The 19,073-nt window shown below is 37.5% G+C and overlaps 1 protein-coding gene across 1 annotated transcript; it reads right to left on the bottom strand.

Moving 5' to 3' along the window:
- Positions 1 to 2,263: 2,263 nt before the first annotated feature.
- LOC122657878 (multiple organellar RNA editing factor 1, mitochondrial-like) lies at positions 2,264 to 13,001 on the bottom strand. Its single transcript, XM_043852671.1, has 5 exons — positions 12,490 to 13,001; positions 10,765 to 10,862; positions 10,584 to 10,649; positions 8,670 to 9,301; positions 2,264 to 2,423 (listed from the first exon to the last, which is right to left on the bottom strand). The coding sequence occupies exons 1-5, from the start codon at positions 12,891 to 12,893 to the stop codon at positions 2,412 to 2,414; spliced, it is 1,212 nt and encodes a 403-aa protein (XP_043708606.1). The 5' UTR covers positions 12,894 to 13,001; the 3' UTR covers positions 2,264 to 2,411.
- Between the last annotated feature and the right edge of the window lie 6,072 nt (positions 13,002 to 19,073).

Below are 19,073 nucleotides of genomic sequence, written 5' to 3'. Positions count from 1 at the left end.
GTATTGGTTTAGGAAAGAATCAGACCACCTGATTTCAATTAAATCCCTGATGAGATTTCTGCAAATCCAAAATACTATCTGTATTTCAAGGTAATCAAAATTGAATTTTTCAATTACATATTCAACTTTGTATATTTGCTTACTTAGACAATTCAATAATGACTTACGTCTATAAGATTGCATTGGTGTGATCAATGACACCCATCTCCATGCTATTGTATCGATGAAAGATTAAACACGATATCGAAATCGGAAAGAAATTACAACACAAAATGTCACGTATGTATTTTCTTTCGACATGCTTCACATTTGTGAATGCTAACTGGGAAGACAATGCCAATGACTGCCGGGTCTTTGAAACAAGTAATCCAAGTTTTAACTTTCCTCATCCATTTCCAGGTGATTATTTATTAAGTTAAAGGATAAAGCAGTAGAATATTTTGATGCATACTATATATCACTTTAATTGTAACTTTGCTTTGTAGGCAAATATTACATTGTAAACTTTGGTTACACAAATCAGACAAGATATTTGACACCGTTAAGAGGTGAGAGACACCATCTTCCAGATTAAAGATGAGTGGAAAAACTCCAAGAACAGCTAAAGAAATGTTCAATTATAGACATTCCTCTTTCAGGAACGTCATTGAATGTTTATTTGGAGTTCTCAAAAACAAATTCTTGATTTTTAGACAAATGCATCATTTCTCTGTAAAGAACCAAAATCATATTGTCATTGCATGTTGTGGCCTACATAACTACATTAGCGATGAACAAAGGCTAGATGAAGATCTTGCCAAGCTTGGGCTAGATGAAGCTAAAGTAATTAGATTTGAAAATAGATTTTGATGTGTTAAACCCATTCATGAACATTATAATGCATCCCCATCAATGAATAGTCAAAAGGATCAAGCAAGAGAGATAAGTGATATTAGGAAAAGAATTACAAACGAGTTGGTTAGAAAACACTGACTTGCTCCAATTTGAGTGGTTATTATTTAATTAATATCATTGATGGATTCATCTATAATATTTGATATTTTTCTACTTAATTGACAAATTTCAAAACATTTTATGACTTATTTACTTCATTTTGTCATGTGTGCTTCACAATGAAATTTATCTAACATTACAGATGGCTTCTAATGTGAGCTATCATATCCTTGCTATATGTGACGGACACTGCAGTACTTGTATAATTTTTACAGCCGGATCTTCAATTAAAAATATTGGATGAAGTTTTTACAAATGTCTAACACTCAATTGTAATTTTTTCATGTGGGTAGATCAATGGAGAGAATGCAAATATGACAGAGATCAATGTAAGATTAGAACATCAACAAAAAACTTGGAACAAAGACCGTCAATTTTGATGCTGCCCACATTCTATTGGAGCAAGTCAAACAAACTTGGTTCCCTTATTTCTTTTGTTCAATTGGGTTTTAAAAGTCATATTTAATTGAGATGCAAATTGGGAATACTGTTTTAGATTTTTCAAATGGGTACATGAAGGATTAGATAGTTCTTCTACCCATCAAACTTCAACTTCATCTACTCATCCTCTACTTTATACATCTACATCTCCTGATCTTACACAGTGTGTTGTAAAAAAAATTTTAGAAAGAACCATTACAAAGTTTGAAAAACATAGAAAAAATCTTAGAGACATCTGCCGTGAGCAAATTTGGCCTAATCTGAACAAAAGTGGAGATTAATACCATCTCCTAAAATATTGGCATCTCTTTTTAATATCCTATGTTTATGATGTAATATTTTAATTATTAAGAGACTCGTAATGTAAAATTTTAAATTTTATTACTTTTTGTTATAGGCTAAAATCGATATTGATGAAAATGGTCCAAACCTTGTGGCTAACATACATAATGAATTTTATGAAAATATTGACAATAGTAACTATTCCAGACCATGTTTTACGAAACACCAATTGGTTCAAGAATAATCCCAAAAACAGTTTTTAACACGGATTTATCAAAACGCCTAATAGTAGGGGGAAAATGATTTTTCAATGAAAAAACAACAAAAGATCATTTTGTTGAAAAACATCATTCCAAAAATGGAATCGTACCAAACAGGCTCTAAGACTAAGTTTTTTTATTATACTTTTTTTTAACAGCTATAAATCACTAATAAATCAACCACCATGCATGATTTTCTTATAAACGATGAACAGTACAGAAACAGTAGAACAAGATTTCAAGCGCTTCTACTGCAACATGCCATCACTACTTCCTTAACACAGCACGACACCAAGAAAATCCATCTAGCAGAGACTATTTGACATGTGTTTCTTTACAGTTCTAATATTGTATCAGAGATGGATCAGCTTTGCTACTTTCGCTGAGTTAATTCTGAGGCCTTCTCCCGAAATCAATCAACATAAGAATCTCGTCTCAGTATTGCCCCTGCACCAACCCACATTTAGTTTTAAATGTTACTGTAAAAGCACAAGAAACAAAGAAATTTTGGCATACTGTTTTAACATCCACGTTGCTAACTCTAAAATATACAGACATCAGACAGCAAGGTTTTACAAGTGCCATGGGTTGTCCCAGCTTCATAGATACTATTAGTCAATGATTTAAACTACACATACCTGTTTTTAAGTGTAAATTATCAGATAATTAAAAAATCAGACAAAATTATTACTCAAGGTTGCCTAATTAAGTAGCTCTCACATCCTCCACGAAAATCTCATTCTTGGGTAGGTTGACTATCAGCAACCATCTAGGCTCAATATTAATAGACTTGCTAGAGAGGGAGCCCACAGGACATCAACATATATGGACCACATCCCTCATCATGATGTAATTTTAATTTTAGTTGATTTGTACTGGGCACTCTATCTAGTACAAAATTGTAACATTTTCTACCAGTTAGTGTGTATTCTTTTCATGGAGAGAAAAAAGGAGAAATCTTAGTAATCATAAATCATAAGTCACTCTACCCATCAAATAACAAAACTCCACTGGACAACAAATAAGAATGCAGCCAGGTACCAGATTAAACAATGAATTATATGATTGAAACATACCATCAATGTAATCTGCACATTCTTCAACAAAAATATCAAATATGTAAATGTTGTTTAGAAAGGTGCACTAGAGAGTATGAAGCTGAATGTATAGCCATGATATCTGGAAATGTCTTCCCAAGATCAGGTGCATCATTTGATGATGGTATTTTTACTAGATAACAATTTGTAATGCTCAAATTACTTTGTGTCCTTTCCACTAATTCTACAACATATTTTTAAATACCTTCTAATAATATATGAAATACTTAGGAATGTATGAATCATATGAAAGATCACATACATCTAAATAATTTACCTAACTGGGGTTTCACTTGGTTGCCACAGGCCAACCTGAAATATTGATTATTAATATACATTGTTGTGACCCCTTAACATCTTGAGCTTTTGGGATAAGCAGTTGTAACATGGTATCAAAATCAGGAGGTTGTGTGTTTGATTTCTGATAATGTGCAAGGAGTTTGTGTTGTGTTGTTATTGTGTCCCTTTACCCTTGGTGCCACGTGATGGCCATGTGTATGTGGGTTTGCATGTGCGGGTGGTGTTGATATACATTGGGATTAGCGGTTGTAACATTGATTAATTGATTCCAGCCAATTTTAAGCTGTCATGGAGAAACCAAAATCATAAATAACATCAAGAGACAGCTAGAAACCGTAGAGTACTTCAACAACACTGGAATGACACAACAACAAATAAGATTCACACTACATAGCAGTAGGAATCCTAAAGGACTGCAACTAGACCTAGAAAACCAAAAAAAAATGTGCGAAAAAAGATCATCTTATGCATGCTACTGCCAACAAAAAATCAAGGCAAACCATCAATCAAGTCCTTATATGCGTTGGAAAGCAAAAGAAAGTACATTGATCATTATACGACCTGGCTACTCGGAAAACTTGGAAGTGAGGCGTATTGCAAATACTTTGTTGCATAATAGATATTATTTTTTTCTTTATATATTTTGTGCCAGCCCAATTTAGTTGGGGTAAGGCTAAGTCGAGAAAAGGGTATAATTGTCCAAGTGGACCAATAAGTTGTGTGGAAAGAACATCTGATAAACTCTTGACTATTTCATCCATATTTACTCTGATCCTCCTCCTACCACTTCTTCCTTGGATCTATCAAACCCCGCCCACCAAAATCAGATTTAAAAGTAGGTCCGAGTATATGAGGGCTAGGGGGTACTTGCAATTAGGAGGGAATAAACTCTCACTTAGTCACTTAGGACCATATGACTGTGGCCACCAGCAACGTTCCAGCAACCAATTATATAATGAAGTACGAAGGTGACATAGGTATAACTCTGATAAACTCATGTAAATCAATTTCATGTGAATCAATTGGTATCTCGATTAGGAGAAGAGAGGACAAAAGGCTGTAATAAGAATACTGCAATTTAAAATATTCAAGTTCAATACCTGATGGGAGAAAGTTATTGAAACTCACTTGAAACAAAAAAACTAATATTACGGAGAACCAATTTGGTTTTATGCCAGAATGATTCACAACAGAAGCTATTTAGTTAGAAGACTCATGGAAATATTTAGAGATTGCAAGAAGGATCTCCATATGATCTTTATTGAACTAGAAAAAGCTCATGACAGAGTCCCTATAGAGTTAATTTGGTAAGTTCTAGAGAAGAGACGTGTTTCAAATAAAAATGTGGACATAGTTAAAGATATGTATAATGATGTGGTGACCGGCGTAAGTGACCGATGTAATATTTATGGGGGGTTAAGGTAGTGAATTCCCAATTACAATAGGGTTGCTTCAAGGATCAGCTTTAAACCCTTATTTGATTGTGCTTGTCATAGATGATTTAACCAAAGCCATTCAAGATCAAGTCCCTTGGTGTATGTTTTTTGCTGATGATATTGTTTTAGTGGATGAAAAAAGGCAGAGATTAACGCCAAGCTAAAATTATGGACATCAACCGTGGAATCAAAAGGCTTAAAGATAAGTAGAATAAAAACAGAGCATATAATGTGTAACTTTAGTTACAGTAGGACGGATAATGAGGTGGTGAAAATTGATGAGGGAGATTCCTCAAAGTGATTATTTTAGGTATACTAAAACTGTTCACGTGAAACTGGCCATAGCTTTGATACCAATTTACTGCTGGTCATAGCTCTGATACCAATTGATGGGTTCCTAGAAGCCCAAGGGATTAGGTTCAGACACTCTGTTGAAAACTAGAACTGCAGTGAATAAACACGGACCAAAATTCAAGAATAAGTAATAAACAGTAATCTAGAAAGCAGATTTAAATCAAATTTTAACGGGTTACATTCTTCAGGTATAGGAACAGAATATCAAAAATTAAACTTGATCCAAAGGTCTGGTCTAAAGTTTCAGATGAATCCTACTTAAGATGGGATTTCTAAAACCTAAATAAATATCAGTAATTGGATGATTTCTAATGAGCAATTATGCACACACTGATTATGTAACATCAATTAATAGGATTCAGGATAGAAATTTAACAATAATCTAAGATATATTGCACACCAAAATTGACTAATTGAAACTAGAAATAAAGAAATAAACCTAAGAAAACCACCAATCCTAGTAACATGCTTACAGAAGTCTCTGAGAAGATAACAGCCCGTAGTTCAAGAAACATCGAGTATTGATGGAGAAGGAAGAATGAGTTCAGTTGGCAAGGACCAACACCTTACAATGAAGAGGTCATGAGTTCATGATGTAGATCAAAACATGAAGGGGAGGAAGCCAAAAAAATTTTACGTTACTGTTCACGTGAACAGTGTCACAGCCCCTTATTTTGATTTGGTGAGAATATTACTAGAGAGGCTAATCCACCTATCCCCTACCTTCCATTTTCCTCTCTTCGTTATCTTCTCTTCCTTTCCATTGATCTCTTTGTGCTGCTGTGTTATTGTGGCTACTACAACCATTGTGAAGACCATCCGAAGGCTGTTGTTGCTGTTCCCCAGTGTCCAGAGTATTGTTGCTGTTGCTGCTGCTGTTGTGAATAATCAATTGAAGGTTACTGCTGATCCTGCAAGTTGATCTGTTACTACAACTTCTGAACCCCGTAACTCCACAACCCCCACCCCATCAGAACCTGCTGGGTTTTGGAGCATAACATCACACCATCAACCCCTCCATTCGATCCCAATTTTGGCCTATTCTGTAGGCTAGATTGTTCCATAGCCCAAAACCTTCTATTTACATTCCACCATCATAACTTCACACCTATCCATCTGAACCTCACCAAACTTGCAGCAAAGCCTTCCCTCAATAGGCCCTACACTCGATCCAAACTTGAGCCCCAACTGGTGGCTGGTTTGGCCTGCAGAATTTTAGTTTCTATTTTTGTGTTGCTACCATATCTTCCAATTCAACCATCAGAATCAAGTGAGACTTTCAGGAGTGCTTCTACTCCGTACAAGCATCAATCGATCCAAGTTTTGTTGAGTTCCAGTGGCTGGTTTGGTTTGATTTACTAAACCTTCTAATTCTGCCTTTGTTTCTAATTTGGTTTGTGGGTTTTATTTGGAAGGAAATTAACCTTAATTTAGTCTTACATTAGTTCAACTCTCCTTGGAACCTACCTACCCATGGTTTAAAGTATCGACCGATATGATACGATACGATACGATACGTATCAGTATCGACTAATACCGATACAATACATACCGATACATGTCCTTTTTTTTTTAAATGAACTATCTCGAATTGTACCGAAATGTATCGGCCGATACGATACGATACGATACGATACGACACGACCGATACATTCAGTAAAGGATTCTGTGGGTAGTTTAATACGTATCGATACGTATCGGCCAATACGGCTCGATACATACCAATACGTACCGATACCATCTATACATTCCATAAAAATTCCATTTTCACTCACAGACTCGATACAACTCCTAATCTAACGAAAAAATGAAGGAAAACTCTCAACCAAGAGTCTAAAATTTTGCATTTAATATTGGTTTTTCACACTTTTAAACTTAAAAAGGAATCAAAGAGTGCTACAACATCATCCTTTGCATCATCCAATACTCTTCATGGCTATAGACGATTACAACATGTAAGAAACCTCATCTTTTATAACAATTTCAATTTAATGCACTTGTTTGGTTATACATTATTCACCATTTTAGTGTTTATGCATGACACTTATTATATATTGCTTATTTATATTATTTTGTGTTCCAAAAGTGTATTTCCATGTGTATCTTGACCATTTCTATGTGTATCTGTATTGTTCAATACGTATCTACGAAACTATACGATACGATACATCTCTTAAAATCACCCAACCAATACGATACCCGATACCGATACTTTAAACCTTGTACCTACCTACCTATCGGGGGGGGGGGGGGGAGCCTGCCCCAATTGAGTCTAGGAAGGTCCAGATTTTGAATTGTGTATAGGTTTTATGAGCTTTGGGATACTTGTTTATGGGTTATATGTTGTATCCAGCCTTAATTATAAGTCCATATAGTGGCAGTGAGGTCGGTACACGAAATTATTGTCTCAAGACAAGTGTTTCAGTTGAACATAAAATAACAAGTAAAAGGGTTCTAATTTGAATCTATTTACTTTATTCAGTGTGTGAGAGTAATTGGGAGTACTTTTATGAATTAGGTTTTTTAGGAGATATAAAAAAGTTATAATATGTATACCCTCCATCATTACAGATAACCCCATCAATTGACAAAATTTCATATTAGAAATTGACTTTTTTCCAATAGTTTTTAAGCTGTTGAGCACTGCAAACATGGGTGAAGGCTCGCCTTCTAGCCTACTGCTGCTTTCTTTTCTTCTAGTTCTAAATTCTACTGCAAATAAGGTGTTATCTCTTCAATCCTTTCTTCTATTCTTTTTCTCCTACTTAAATGCTTTTAACCTGCAGTACTCCTGTTCTAGATCAATTCACAGCTTGCTTTTCAAACTATATCTCTCCCTAGTTACAACACTATTTTAGCTATAAACTGAGGCAAATTCCTGCCATCCAGCTCTCTGAAACTCAATTACTGTTTCTGAAGAACTCTAGTCGATTCCTGTAGTTCTAGTTCTGCTACTTGCACCTCCTAGTAGCAGTAGACTTTCCTATATCTATTGTTCTGTGGTCAGAATTTCTTCAGATTCTACAGGCCTATTCTACTGACAGAATTAGTCCACTCGACTAGAATTTAGGCTGTTCTAAACTTTCTGTTCTGAGCATGATTCAAATTATTGGTATTGCTGGTAACCGATACCGATACAGTAGTCCTCACTGAGGGCAAAATGGTCCAAAAATTGACTTTTCCAAAAAAAATTGAGGGCAAAGCCGTCTGATACAACCCATATCAGCCGATCCATATTGGGTGGGACAGATGCAGATCCCAATACCGTGATTTAAATCCATTGCTTCGACTTATAATTTTTCTCATATTCTGGTTTATATTCCCTGTTCTGCAATCCTATTTGAACTACTCTTTGGTTTTGATTTGAGATTAGTATACATTAGCTAATCAAAAGGGCAATTTTCCTACAAAAGAGACTTGCCTATTACCCCCAACCCCAGCAAGCTGAAATATTCCTTAAATTGGAAGAAGGGTACAGATTTTACCATTGAAAAGACAGTAAGTACCTGTTCAGTCCCAAATTGTCCTTGAGCTCCATAGTTCTTCTGCTCTCCTTGAACAGCATCCCTTTGCCCCACCTGCCCATAGCCAGTGCCTGCTCCTTGCCCATATTCTCCACCACGTGAAGGGCCAAAGTTCCTATTGTCTCCTCTATAATCCCTATTGCCCATTGGCATGGGATTACTTCGTTCTCCCTGTCCAGTTGGACCATAGTTTTGTTGTGGTGTATAGCTTTGTTGCGGGGGGTAATTCTGCTGCGGTCCATAGTTTTTCTGTTGTGGGTAGTTCTGTTGGGGTGCAAAGTTTTGTTGTGGCGGGTAGTTCTGCTGAGGTGTGTAGTTCTGCTGAGGTGGGTAGTTTTGTTGTGGTGCATAGTTCTGCTGTGGGGGGTAATTTGGCTGAGGCGAATAGTTTTGTTGTGGAGAGAAGTTCTGTTGTGCCCCATAATTCCGTCCATCTCCTTGCATAGATCCCTGCTGATCATATGGTGAGTTACCTTGTGCTGGCAGTGGATCTCTTTGTCTATCATACCTTGGCCTGTCATAGTTTCTGTTTCGATCACCATATCGCCCTTGTGACCTCCCATATTGAACAGGGGGAGGCCTAGGTATGATCACTCCATTGATGTATTTGTCCCCTAAGGACAAAAAATGCAAAACGTTATCTAACCAAATGTTCCAACATAATTAGATGCCAGTACCATGTCACATTCTGCTTGGTCCTAACAGCAGGTCTACTTACCAAAGAGAAAGAAAGGGAGGGAGAAAAAATCTCAAAAGAAACCTTCGTTAAAGAACCCGGAAGAAAAAAAAAATCCCTGTTTAATTTGCATGTCCATCGAACCCATGTAAATACTCTCTCTCAGACTCTTGTTACATAATTTAGATCATTTAAGCATATAATGAGCCAAATACTCGTGTAACGAAAAAAAAAAAAAAAGGTGTACCCAGTGCATGAGGCTCCTGCCACTGCGGGGTCTGGGGAGGATGATAATGTACACAGCCTTACCCTTGCTTAGCGGAGAGGAGGTTTTCCAACTTAAATCCATGACCACTTCGTCGCAATGGAGCAACCTTACCGTTGCATTGAGGTCCACCCAAATACTCATAAAAATACCTCCAAAATGACTTTTCTTCAACCCCCCCGGGTGGATAACTCTCCAAAATGAGAATTGTGTGTCTATTTCTACCACTAGCATATTATAAAAACCATAAGTCTTCAAGAAGTTACAAGCGTTAAAAATTTTCAAGAATACTTGTAATATTTAAAAATATGATCTCATGGGCTGTCTTTTCAATTTATAAATCTTAGCAACTAAAGTGCTTTAAGGAGGGGGGTTAGCAGATGGGTTTTTAAAAAAAATTATAGCTTTGTGTGTAATGGATTATATAGCTTATATATTAGGTTTAGATATCATTCTTTAATCAATTCATTAAATACTTCCCTAAAATAAAAGTTCTCAACCATCCAAGGTAATCTACCAAGGAATAACCTCTGTTACCAGGACACTTCATGTACCCCCCACAGTACCCTCAACACGACATGACATGAATATGGGGTGAGATATTTGCCTAACAGGCTAACACGCATGCAACAGACAGCAATCAAATGTATCCGTGAAGAAAAGAAAAATAAGATTATCAGCCCCTCTCATCACACATTTTAGCAAAAGGCCATACCAATACCCAGTTTGGAACATGCCCTTTATCTAATTTTTGGGGTGAGGTGAAAGTGGAACTTAGTCTTCGATCAGTAAATACCCAAACCCCTGTTAACATAGGGAATAACCAAATATTCCAACTTTCCCCAATGCACGTACCACATTACATTTTTATCCGTTGTGACCAACAGATATTTTCCAGATTCTAAGGCTGTATGAGCCTACAAGAACTAAAAGAAATTCAGTAAGAAAGTCTTACCTCCATACTCCTTGTTCACTGGATCAATGTAGGAATCCGGCAAAATAAAAACAACTCCAGGCAAACCTGATTATAGGTAACAACGTTAATGGGTGGGATTAAGGGTGCAACAAGAGAAATAAGGACCATCAGTAATCCAATCTAATTACTCACACAGAAAGTAAGAGTTACAGAAGCTTACCTTGAAACTTGTTCGACTCATCCTCTGTCATCACAGCTTGAAAACCAGTATATGTTGTCGTGCTACAAGCATACATTCTCTTTTTTGCCTCTTCCACACTACAATTATACCAATTACCAAAAGGACATTCAAACAGATGTAGTTTCCTATTTGATAGCTCCACAAAGTCCATACAGATCCGACTAGAAAACAACACAAAATCTCCCTAAAAAAATGTCAACAGTACTTCTGTGGAAAAAAACATTTTGGAGATGCAGACCACTAGCCACCAACAAATGGCTGCTCAATCGACAAGGAAACCCCGAGTATTTTCATATTGACAACTAATTACAATTTATAAACAATGGGGAAACACAACCGCACTGGGGCATGCCGGAAAACTTGAACACAGTCCCAAGCCAAAATTTACCCACACAGATAGACTAACTAAAGACTCTATAGAGAGATCATACACGCATTGGTCAACTAATTCAAACTTTGAGTAATCTAGGGCTCCAAAACTCTAATTTAGGTCGCTACGGGCCCACCCCAAGTGATAATATCTCAAACTAAGAGGACAGTGGAAATTCTATAATATTTTCAGAACAAGGCCTCTTTTGGAAAAATTAATAAGACCTTGGACCAATAAGTAAATAAACTCAAGGGAAAGGACTTCTCTAGATATTCAAAATTACAATGGGGTAATAATATATAAGCAACTTATGAAAAAGAAGGGCTTTGATGTAATTAATATAAGTTATGTCCTTGCTTGCAAAGAATGAAAGTAGGTCTTCTTCCCACGGTAGAACATAAACCAGTGGTGAACCTAACTCGATTACAGTTGATAGATCTCACCCATATGGACTCTGTTGTCTCTGAAAATTCAGGTGAAGGTCACTAACTTATTGGATGATTGAATCCAATCAACAATTACCCAAAGTAAGTTGAGAAAATCATGTAAGTGGTACTAGGCGGAAGTTTCTGAGAGCCCCGATTGCAGACTCTTATCTCATAGCAAATTGGGACTTAGGAGCCAAGGTCCTCAGATTTGGGTCGCATAAGGAGGGGCAACCTATACCCAGAATCGCAGGTTAAACCAATTTGGTACGCTGAATCGGCAGACCTTTCTGTTCAGTCCTGTGTTACCGCCAATGGCAGGGAAGGAAGTAAGAAAACAAAGAAAAGAAAAGGAATAAATGAAAAAGTCAAGACAACGCATTGACTCGCTAGTTCCAAGTCTTAACCCAGCTCGGTTTGTGAGATTTATGACCGTTGCAACTTTCCCTCCACTTCTCCTCATGAATCCCACCAAATTAGTGGGATTTTGAAACGAATTGGGTAAAGAAGATAAGCTCCCCACAAAGAAAATTCAACATACTAATCCTGTCCAACAACTTCCTCAGGAACATGAGAAAATGAGATATTTGGATACCTAAGGTGGCAAAGTTGTCAAGCTTTCCCACACTGTTCATTCCCACACCTATTAAAATCCCGACAAACAAATGGGACCTAAGGTAACAAGACTATGTATGGTTACAACTCTTACCAAGTAACTGAATGCATAAAACTAGATTATAACAAAACATTCATTTAAAATTCCTTCAACCCAATAGCATAAGATTCTATGAAACAAAGATTGTAAACACCCCCCAAAAATTTCATTGACTACCTGATAAAACAGGGAACCAATTAATCAAATGAAAAAAGAAATAACAAGCATCAACACAACAAGAAGGAGAAATTTACCTGCCGAAGACTTTTGCTAGGGTTTGAACGTAAGTCTCAACCATCTCCTCTGGAGTGGGCTTGGGATCTTTGGGGAAGTCCATGGTGATGAGCCAGTGATTATAGTCGCAACCCTCGAACAGGATCGTGTCAGGGGATATCTTCTCATCGTCGTTGTTGTTGCGTGATCTCGCCGACAAAGACAATACAGAAGAAGAGTGGAAGGATAAAGCTTGGTTCGCGAGATGATTAATGGGTAGTTGAACGCTAGGGCTTCGAGCAGAATTCGCAATGGATGGTGATAAAATGCAATGAGGTAAAGCAGAAGATGAAGAGGATGATATTGCTGAGAAGAGACGATGATGACGGACGAGAGAAGAAGAGAGGGTTAGAGATCGACGAAGACGCAGTCCAGACAACGCCATCGCTGACAAGAGACAGATAGATTACTAGGGTTTTAGAAATGAGGGATTTAGGAGAAATAACTAGGGTTTTAGAAATGAGGGGTTTAGGAGTTGCAGTCAGCAAGCACGGCGGGACTGGAGGTAGAGTGCGTGCGGACTTTCACAGTTAATAATTGAGTGGTTTATATACAGTTGAGGCGGTTTGAGTGAACCGCAACTCGGCCGATATTGAACTGCCGTTTTGGTACAACTCAAGACCTTTTCCAGAGCTCAATTCTGCAAGACAATATGGGGCACCGGCTTAGCCTGGTGGTTGCACCCTCAGTGTAGTTTCCAAGGCTCAGGACTGCGTCTTAGGTCTTAATATCGAGTTCCCTTCCTGTACAAAGCAGTGTTGGTTGACAGTTGCCTCTGTACTCCTGTCCCACCCCTAGCACTCCCCCCTCCCCCCTCCCCCAAACTGAGTTCAGATCTGCTACCCACATAGGGACCGATGGGGAGAGATCTAGACCTCCATGGGGTGTGGGACCCAGCACCATGGAGGGGTCAGATCTATCCCCACCTGTCCCCATGTGGATAGCTGATTTGGATTCAAACCAAACCCGGCTCATTCGGAAGAACTAACAAAAAATAACTCATATTGCAATACATAGTGCATATTTGGGGAAGTAGGGCTTGTGCTTCTCTGATTTTGAGAAGCCTACTTCTCCATATAAGAGATCTAAACCCTAAAGGGGGAAGCTTAGTGTAGGTGGAAGGGTTGGATTTTCATCCAACCTTCGTCCCATGGCGCATGATCTCTTTGTCTGCTCTCTCATCACTTGGATGATATGAGCAACGACGATGAGAGGGGGAAATAGTAACGGGTTTTGTTATGTTAGTATGGAATATTTTTTTATATAAAAGGAGTCGCCACTTGGATAAGGGTCTAGGATCCTTTCTTCTGCTATAGAGAGACAATTGATTCATATTGACTCACAATGGATAAGGCATAGGTCTTCCAGATTTAGGGTAAGCTCAAGATTACGTACTGGGAAGCTTTTACACACTCAATCCTGCCAGCCAAAAGCCGCTATTTTTCTATGTAAACCATTTATATTAATATTACTTGCTTAATGACTAACATGTTGCATAGTAATTCATAGTTTACATTAGACATCATGAAAATATATCTACATATGTAAAGGGGAGAAAAGGAAAAAGGGAAAGATGACTGAACCTGAACATTAATATAGCTGCCATTAAAGAGTATTTTTAGGATGTTTTAACTGGAATTGTGGGGTTTTTCCAAGTACACTTGGATTACCCATTAAACCCTTATGATTATAGTTTATCTTTGTGTAGGAAACCTTTGTATGTTTCAAGTGGTATTGGAATTGGAAGTAGTATTGCCAATTAAAGTAAAGGTGAGTGGGACTTAACCTAACTAATGGGTACTATACTATATTGTGGTATGTTTGCGAAAAGAATGTGATAGTGATATTCTACCATTAATATGTCACCATAAATATCTAATGTGTGAGAATTAGCTATGCTTATGTATTGTATATGTGCTTGTTATGAACTTCAAAAGTTATGAATGCTAAATTGTGAATAATTATGCATGATTGCATGCTTCATTGCATTGTAATGGAAAATGTGATGATAATTATATTTAACATGTAAGTTGTTAATTGTCCATAACGACTATGTTGCATGATAATAAATGTATGCCTCCTAAAATGCTTTGGAAAGCTATATATGAAGTGGAAAGAATAGAAGTATGTGTTCTTGTGGAGGGGTAAGATGAACATTGTGATGTTCCTCACTTAGCAAGGGAGGAGTGAGATGTACCATGTGATGTTCATCACTTAGCAAGGGGAGAAGTGAAATTTACATTGTGATGTTCCTCACCTAGTAGAGGGGAAGAGTGAGATGTACTATGTGATGTTCCTCATTTAGCAAGGGAGGATTGAGATAAACAAAAGGGTGTAAATGTGTTCAACTGGCAACGATATTCCGTGATCGACAAACTTGGATCTGTAAGTACAGAAGGATATAAATGCGTTCAATTGGAAATGGTATTTCAAGACTGACCTTCAAGTATAAAAGGGTGTGTAGATGCGTTCAACTGGCTATGGTGTGTCAAGACCGACAAACTTGGAACTACAAGTATAAAAGGGTGTGAATGTATTCAACATGCTATGGTATGTCAAGACCGGCATACTTGAATCTGCAAGTACAAAAAAGGTAGGCGGGCTCAAGTAGTACGCGAGTCCTACAGTGATTGAATTTTGGGGTGATCAAACCATGTGCAAGTCTGGTAATAATCAAAAGATCCAAGGGTGATTGAATTTGAGGTCTCCATGATGGGTCTACGTGGGAGTGAAAATTTCTAGAGATTGAATTTCTAGACTCGCGCATGGTTTGATCACCTCTCCAAGGGTGATCGAATTTGAGGTCACCCCTAAAGTTATTTTTTGGTGAATTCCCCTAAAGTTATTTTAGTCATGGGTGAAAAGGGATTTTCAAAATAAATTGAAACTAACTTATTATTATGTCGTTTTCAAAATGTGTCATTTATATGTAAAATGATAATATTTAAATAACTTTAGGAGTGCATCTTGTTGTCACCAGGTAGGTGAACTACGTAGTTTTAACCTTGCTTTTTTGTCCCATGTCTTATTCTCAAAAGTTATTTAATGCATGGATAATCTTGTCACTTTACATGAATAACTTTTGGAAATAAAACATCACAAAAAAATGAAGTTTCTTTTTTTGCCTCTTGTCTTATTCCCAAATGTTATTTAATGTAGAGGTAATATTGTAATTTCTCATATAAAAAAATGACAGAATGATAAGTCATTTTCAACTTAATTTGAAAACCTTTTTTTATCCATAACTAAAACAGTTTTTGAAAAAAAAACAAGGACAGAAAAGTAAAATAACAATCTTATTGTAACCAAATTTGACATGTAAAACAATAGATTGATTTGAGATCCACTATTGGCTTATATAAATTTTGTATCTCACCATAAATATGGGCATTCCTCCTTGATTCTTCAACGGTTTCCATTGATTTTATTTTTCTACATCTTCTCAATTTTTTTTTTAGAAATTCTTTTGAATTTTTTTTTTAATTTAATATAAATTTTAATCATGATTATATGATGACATGAACAAAATATCAATTAAATTTTACCGCTCCATTACAAATATATTTGTCAGTAAATTTCATAGGGGAGAGTAAAAAAAAATTTGTACGAAAGGATCTTAGGACATAAAACAGACAAAATTTCTTGTACAAAAGGTCTACTCCTTTTAAACTGGATTGGTATAAGGTGTCTAGCTAGTGGTGGATAAGACCTATATAAGCAGATAAGCTCCATAGCTAAGCTCAAATTAATACTCAATAAACCTCAAGTCCTTATCACTGATTTCTGCCACATACATGAAGGAAGCTGACACAAAAAATTAGAGTAGATAAAGCCTTGCCTTTTGATTCTCATCACATTCAACATTGGATACAAGTGGGCTGCTGGTGATGATCTTTTCTTTTCTCTTTCTTTCTCTTTGCCATGTGGATGCTTTAATTTTGCTCCTTCTCCCCCAACCTTCAATTTTATCCTCATGCCTAAATAAATTAGAAATGGTGTCGGTGGATTTAAAAAATATATATATGAGTGGTGCCGATGGATTAAAAAAAAGAAAATGTGAATGATGTATATATCCATCAGGAAAGAGATCGTTGCTTGGGCCTCTAGAACCAGCACGGGTGCATTGGCCAATGGGAGTATAGGCACGTATTGTTTTAGGCGAGATTTCCATTTTTTTTTTTTTTATAGGGCCAGTGGTATTTTCGCATGCCTCTACGATCTAGGTGTAGAGCCATGCGGGCCACAAGACCAAGTAGCGTTCCTTTCTTCATATCCATATTAATTTGTGGGAGAAAGAACGCCAACTGGCTGTGCCAGACAGACTGCCCCTATGCCCCCAACATAGGGGCATGCAAAATGACCACCGCATCCTTAGTCATTTATGAGGTTCTAGGGGGTGTGGTGGTCATTTTGCGTGCCTCTATATCAGGGCACAGGGACGGCGTGCGTTGTGCGACCTGGTGGCTTTCTCTTTCCCTTAATTTATATACATAGGTTTGGTCGGGCTTAGTCCAGGCCCGGTGTGGCTTGACTTCAAGCCTGAGAATCTCAGCCAAGTCTATCATGCGGACTGCAAAAGCTCAACCCACACTCTATTTGGGCTCGAGGTTGGCTCGGATTGGCCAGGCCAAATTGATGCCCTTTAAAGCTAAAACAAATCTTTGCAGCTTTGGGCCAGCTGGCCTCTATATCTGACTCTGTATCCTACAGGGATTTCTTGTAGACCATCTGGCCTCTGTCTGACTCTGTTCTCAGTTATCTTCTGAGGTAGGATCCCACAAAGAGGATTCCATCTAAACGGATGTGAGACATTCTCACACGATCCCAACTCTTATCTTGTCATCTCTTCTGTATAAATCTTATGGGTATCTCTTTTTGTTCGGTTGGTAACAAAAAAAACAAAAACAAAAAAACTTGGCTACATGTTAGCCTTTGGCCCATTCTAATCTTAATTCTCATTTTCTTTTATAGAGTTTGATTGGGAAATCATAATCAAGAATTCAAGACTCATTTTGGGTTTGAGTTGAAAAAGAATGCTACTTCGTCGTGTGGCTCCTATGTCTGCCTATGTTCCAGACATAGGAACGTGCGAAGGTGTAATTTTGTCTTTCATAAAATAAAAGATTTTATTGCGAAAGTAACATTTTACTTTTTATAACTAAATTCTTTTTATCTCGGTTGATATCCATGTGTGTACTCTCATTGACTTGATGCACTCTTATGCTGGTGCAGACACTATAAAAGCAAACAATGATGTCTTTAAGGATGTAAATGGATCAAATTTGGTTGGATAGTGGCATAATCATATTCATATCCGATTATATTCGGACTGATTCGGATAATATCCTATCAGTTTCGGATGGATTTGAATAGTTTTTGAATAGTGATTTTTTGAATACAAATTCTCCTAAATGAATATGAATGCGGATCAAATACAAATTTTCGACTCTCCGTTGATATCTTTACCATTTAATTGATGAGGGTTAGGATTGAGACTTGAGAGCTCAGCAACTACCCTTTAATCGTTCATATACTCATTTATTACGTAGGAGTGAACACCCAACCACCCCACGGTTCAAGTTCAACCAACCCGAGTTTGACCCGCCATAGGTTTTAATCGGTCGAAATGATGACAGAGAAGAGAGGATAAAGGAAACCACGGTGGTGACGTTAAGGCTGACGAGAGATCAGAAGAAAGCTAATGAGACCATTGCTGGTAAGCCTTGTAGTCGGAACGAAGCCATCACTGCACACATTTGGAGGTGTGCATGCAAAGCCTGTCGGCATAAGTTTGAGCAACCGACAATGCTGCGCATGGCCGTCAATAGCCGAAACCGGCTTCGCCCGTCGCTCCCTGATAATTACTTTGGGAATGCTACTTTACATGTGCATGCGAAGAGCCGGGCAGGTGAGTTGATGGGGAAGCCATTAGGGTTTGCTGTAAATAGGATTAGAGAGACAATGGAGAAGATGACTGATGAGTATTTCAAGTCTGCTATTGATTTCTTGAGAGGGCAAGAAGATTTGATAGTTTTTAGGATTGGGTTCCATTGTCGAACGGTTGGGCGTAAACAAGGGGTCTTCTTTGGGAACCCTAAAATGTGGCTATTACTAGCTGGATCGGGTTGCCAATCTATGGAGCGGATTTTGGGTGGGGAAAACCCATTTACATGGGACCCATTGCGTTAGGGTATGATGGGAGATCTATTATCATACCTGGACCTGATGATGGGGATGGATCTTTCATTATTCCATTACGTTTGATTGTTGCACACATGGAGGATTTCAAGAAGTTCCTCTATGATGATATTGTTAGCAGCAACCATATGCCAAAACTTTAATGCGAGTGTCTAAATGACACCTCTATGTCTATAGGTATTGATGAACACATTTATGTGTGAAATTTTAGGGCATAAATTATACATTTTACCACATTGGACAGAGTTACTCGGTGCTTTCTTATGTTTTTCAGGGTTTAGGTGAATTCTTGTGAAAATGAAGGAGATGATGCTAAGGAGATGTTTTTAAGCTTTTTAAAAGTGTAAATGAATGCATAGCCCATCGA

Source organism: Telopea speciosissima, chromosome 4 (assembly GCF_018873765.1).
Source record: "Telopea speciosissima isolate NSW1024214 ecotype Mountain lineage chromosome 4, Tspe_v1, whole genome shotgun sequence".
Classification (NCBI taxonomy): Eukaryota; Viridiplantae; Streptophyta; class Magnoliopsida; order Proteales; family Proteaceae; genus Telopea; species Telopea speciosissima.
This window is presented reverse-complemented; position numbering and strand designations above follow the sequence as displayed.

What these genes read in the sequence shown, in the direction of transcription:
- LOC122657878 (XM_043852671.1), bottom strand. Translation starts at nt 12,893, where the DNA reads ATGGCGTTGTCTGGACTGCGTCTTCGTCGATCTCTAACCCTCTCTTCT. An exon ending in CTAGCAAAAGTCTTCGGCAG is followed by an intron (nt 10,863 to 12,489) that starts GTAAATTTCTCC and finishes GTATAATTGTAG; the next exon opens with TGTGGAAGAGGCAAAAAAGA. An exon ending in AGTGAACAAGGAGTATGGAG is followed by an intron (nt 9,302 to 10,583) that starts GTAAGACTTTCT and finishes TTTTGTCCTTAG; the next exon opens with GGGACAAATACATCAATGGA.